Source organism: Babylonia areolata, chromosome 5 (assembly GCF_041734735.1).
Source record: "Babylonia areolata isolate BAREFJ2019XMU chromosome 5, ASM4173473v1, whole genome shotgun sequence".
In the NCBI taxonomy this organism is placed as follows: Eukaryota; Metazoa; Mollusca; class Gastropoda; order Neogastropoda; family Buccinidae; genus Babylonia; species Babylonia areolata.
This window is the reverse complement of record NC_134880.1, coordinates 14,599,778-14,604,777: the sequence shown is the minus strand read 5'-3', so window position 1 is coordinate 14,604,777 and position 5,000 is coordinate 14,599,778. Positions and strand designations below refer to the sequence as shown.

The following is a 5,000-nucleotide window of genomic DNA, read 5'->3' as shown; positions in this document are numbered from 1 at the left end:
GTTTTGATAACTACGTTTCAGAACATTGACTAGAAAAATAATTTTACAAGAATCAGCAGTATTTGATGTGGTTTCGAAAACAGTTTTGTTGTTGTTGTTGTTGTTGTTTTCATGCGTGCATCGTAGGTAAGTGGAAGATGAAGAACAAGTCGAGCAACAGTAACAACAACAACAAAAACAACAATATAAACAACAAGAAAGGTCAGGAAGAACTAAACAATAACAAGGGGGGGGGGGGGGGGGGGGGGGGGGGGGGGGAACATACCAAAAAAAAAAGAATGAAAGGATTATGAAAGGAAAGAAACAAGAACACAAACTACCCACTCTAAAACTTCTCTCTTTTTTTCTTCTTTTTTTTTCTTTTTTTTTTCTTTTTTCCGTAAATTCATTTATCTAATTCTTTACTTATCTATCTATCTATCCTTCTTCATCCTTTGAAGCAGTTATCATTGCAACTCTCGTGCCTATACCTACCATATGTTATAACGCCTGTTTGCATTCTCTGGATCGCGGCGTTGCAGCACGATGGAAATCCTCTTTGATATTCACAGACGTGTATGTATATGAATAATGGCGTTCGCGTTTATGCACGCACCAGTACATACAGACAGAAAAAAAGAATGGAGGGTGCAAGGAAAGATGGACAGACAGACAGACAGTAACAGTGACCGACAGAGAGAGAGAGAGAGAGAGAGAGAGAGAGAGAGAGAGAGAGAGAGAGAGAACTTTTATTACTCAACGGTACAGATTTGAGACATTGCCTAGTTTTCCAATCTGTCCTTGTGAAAACAATAACATCAATAACGATAAGACACAACAATGATAACAACAACAACAACAACACAGAGAAAGAGACAGACAGACAGACAGACAGAGACACACACAGAGACACACAGAGACACAAAGAGAGAGAGAGAGGGGACAGAGGGAGGTAGAGACAGACAGACTGGCTGACGGAGACATAGACAGAGATAGACAAAGACAGAGAGACAGACAGATACAGAAACGGAGACATGGACATATTGACAAACACAGACATATGGAGACAGACAGGCAGATAGACAGATTGAGAACGAGAGACAGAGAGAGAAAGATATACACAGATCGAGAGCCAGAGAGACAGAGGGATACAAACAAAAGGACTGATATATGATAGAAACAGACATACGGACAGAATGAGAACGAGAGACAGAGAGATACAGACAGGCAGGTAGGCAGACAGACAGTGACAAGAACAGACATATACAAACTTTCTTTGTATCTTTGTTGTTGTAAACGAAAGAGACATAGACATAGACAAAGAACGAAAGCAAAAAGAAACAGAAACAAAACACATGGAGACAGATACAGACAGACAGACAGACAGACAGATGATGACGCTACATTATGGAAATGACGTTTCTGTCACCTGGGTGTGCTCATGTCCTGGTTTCTGACGTCATCTTTATGAACGGCGTCAGCCATGCTTCCAAAAGCCTCCGTCTCCATGGCTCCTACCAGTCTCAGGCTGTGACCTGCACAATATGGTCACGTCTGTCTTAGTTGCCCCTCTCTCACCCACCCCCCCTTTTTTTTTTAAACAGATATTTTTGGGGGGCTGGAGAAGTCTTGGGGGAAAATGTGTTGTTGTTTTTTAGGGTCTGGAAAAGTTTTTAGAATTTTAGCAAAATCCTTGTCCACTACTGTACAACAAAGAATAACACACACACACACACACACACACACACACACACACACACACACACACACACACACATAGTTAGTTAGGTAGTTAGTGTCTTAGAATTGTCACTCGTGCAATAAAGGCGTGAAGCAGATGCTGGAACAATGCCAAGTTCTGGCTTTCTTTAGAAGTTATTGTCAGCTGTACATGTCAATGATGGGCAGAAGTGTCTTCTTATGAAAAGGTTGTATAACATGGCGTAATCAATTCTAATATATATATATACATTTAGTGAGTTTATGCAGTTATGTTGGTTGGGTTGGTTAGTTAGTGATTCGACCAGTTATTTAATCTGTGAGGCTCGACGGGTGGCTGATATTACAGACTGCCATGAGCTTGCAGTTGGGCCAGTAACTTCTTCTTCTTCTTCTGCGTTCGTGGGCTTCAACTCCCACGTTCACTCGTATATACACGAGTGGGTTTTTTACGTGTATGACCGTTTTTACCCCGCCATATAGGCAGCCATACTCCGCTTTCGGGGGTGTGCATGCTGGGTATGTTCTTGTTTCCATAACCCACCGAACGCTGACATGGATTACAGGATCTTTAACGTGTGTATTTGATATTATGCTTGCGTATACACACGAAGGGGGTCCAGGCACTGGCAGGTCTGCACATATGTTGACCTGGGAGATCGTAAAAATCTCCACCCTTCACCCACCAGTCGCCGTCACCGTGATTCGAACCCGGGACCCTCAGATCGAAAGTCCAACGCTTTAACCATTCGGCTATGGCGCCCGTCGGGCCAGTAACAAAGTGAGAACTGTATGATCAATGGTTTGTCTGCTGCAATGGGGGAATTCATTAGCAGCTTAGTCTTTTGTCAAGAAATATGACTCAATTTAGAAGGCAAGACTGTACTGGCTCTTGGTGGCTGCAGCTCTGGGGGCTAATTGACTGCTTGAACTTTGAGAACCCTCCAACGCCACCTGCCCAAAGCCCTCTTGGTCGAGAGAATTGGGATGTATTTTGGGCAAGACACTCTCCCCTTTTATCAAATTCTAGTGAAGATAGTCTGGACAGCAATTGTCTCCACTCCAGCTCTGATGGTGAGAGTTGGACTCGACTGTCATCATTGGTTGGTTGGTCAGTCAGTCATTTGTTTTGTAAACCTTATTATTATTATTATTATTATTATTATTATTATTATCTTTTTCTTTCTTTCTTTTTTTTCTTTTTTTTTCTTCTTCTTCTTCTTCTTTTTTTTCTTCCTCAAGGCCTGACTAAGCACGTTGGTTTACCCTGCTGGTCAGGAATTTGCTTGGCAGATGTGGTGCAGTGTATATGGATTTGTCCGAACGCAGTGACACCTACTTGAGCGACTGATGCTGATACTGTGTACATGTTCGAAAACAGAACCAGGCTTTAGTAAGTAAACCTGTGTATATATCTTGAAACAGAACAAGACTATAGTAAATATGTGTACGTCTGGAAACAGAGCCAGACTTTAGATAATAAAGTTGTGTACATGTCTGAACACAGAACCAGACTTTAGTTGGTAAATCGTTGTACATGTCTGGAAACAGAACCAGACTTTAGTTAGTAAATCGGTGTACATGTCTGGAAACAGAACCAGACTTTAGTTAGTAAATCGGTGTACATGTCTGGAAACAGAACCAGACTTTAGTTAGTAAATCGGTGTACATGTCTGGAAACAGAACCAGACTTTAGTTAGTAAATCCTTGTACATGTCTGGAAACAGAGCCAGACTTTAGCGAGTAAATCTGTGTACATATCTGGAAACAGAACTAGGCTACAGTAAATCTGCGTACATATCTGGAAACAGAACTAGGCTATAGTAAATCTGCGTACATATCTGGAAACAGAACTAGGCTATAGTAAATCTGCGTACATACGTGGAAACAGAACCAGGCTATAGTAAATCTGCGTACATGTCTGGAAATAGTAACTAAAATAAATCTGCGTGCATGTCTGAAAACAGAACCAGGCTAAAATAAATATGTGTACATTTGTCTGAAAACAGAACCAGGCTATAGTAAATATGTGTACATGTCTGGGAACAGAACCAGGCTATAGTAAATATGTGTACATGTCTGGAAACAGAACCAGGCTATAGTAAATATGTGTACATGTCTGGAAACATGACTAGACTTACCGCCTTCGTCGTGCTCCGCACGGTCGCTGGGACCTGTCACCAAATGCAAAAAACAAACAAACAAGTAATATTAATAAACATAAGCAAAAATGAATAAATTAATGTGACAACAACAACAACAACAACAACAATAATAATAATAATAATAATAATAATAATAATAATGATGATGATGATGATGATGATTATGGTGATGGTGATGGTAATGATGATGATGATGATAATAATAACTTCTATAGTAATGATTAGATAGATAGATATGACTGAGTGATTGATTGATAGACTGATTGACTGATAAATGGATAAATACGTAACTAGGTAAAGAATGAAAGAAAGAAATCAAAAGGAAAGGCATAAAGAAAGAGAGAAAGGGATAGAGAACGAAAGACAATGACAAAGAAAGAAAGATGGAAAGAAAGAAGAAAAAAGAAAGAACATTAATTTACAGTAGAAGCAACGTTTCCACATTATGAACATAAACGATAAACATGACGACAACAGTTACGAAGAAAAATGAGACAGACAGACAAACAGACAAACAGACAAGACAGAACCAAGCAATACTCCAACCTGAACACTGATAATAGATCCACCATCATAACGTTTTTAATTAATCATTGGAATGAACTTCCTATTGGAATGAACTTAATTCCTCTTCCTCCTAGTCAGGTCTCCGCGCTCAGCTCTTTCAAGTCTGGTCTTAAAAAACCCACTTGTTCCCCAAATAGCCTCCCTTCCCTGCCTCTTCCTTGTCTTCAGTTTTTTTTTTTTTTTTTTTTCCAGTTTTAGAGTTATGCATGCGTGTGAATGACTGGTGCAAAAGCGCTTTGATTTGTCTCTGCACAAGATTCAGCGCTTTACAATAATAATAATAATAATAATAATAATAAAGATTAAGCACTATATAAATATGATGATGATGATGACGACGATGATGACGATAATGTGTCTGTTGGTTGGACGTTGGATCTCTCTGATCCATCCCTCATCAGTAGTCATGTTCGAGGCCTCGTTTTCTGCATAGTGTGATATGATATCCCTGGGAAATTTAAGGTCACATTTTACTCCTATTTTCCCCACTCACTTCACTCGGGTGTAACTGGGTACCTGACCGCTTTGGAAAGGGCTAACTTTCTCCATACGAACGGCGAAAGAGACGAC

The 5,000-nt window shown here is 40.0% G+C and overlaps 1 protein-coding gene across 5 annotated transcripts in view; it reads right to left on the bottom strand.

The window, feature by feature from the left end:
• Nucleotides 1-5,000, bottom strand: part of LOC143281961 (protein madd-4-like) — a 129,393-nt gene that overhangs the window by 20,916 nt on the left and 103,477 nt on the right. For all 5 annotated transcript variants that reach the window (XM_076587299.1, XM_076587300.1, XM_076587301.1 and 2 more), the window contains exons 9-10: nucleotides 3,840-3,872; nucleotides 1,409-1,514 (exon numbers count right to left, since the gene is read on the bottom strand). In XM_076587299.1, coding sequence (XP_076443414.1) covers nucleotides 1,409-1,514; nucleotides 3,840-3,872 — 139 coding nt within the window. The remainder of the gene's footprint in view (nucleotides 1-1,408; nucleotides 1,515-3,839; nucleotides 3,873-5,000) is intronic.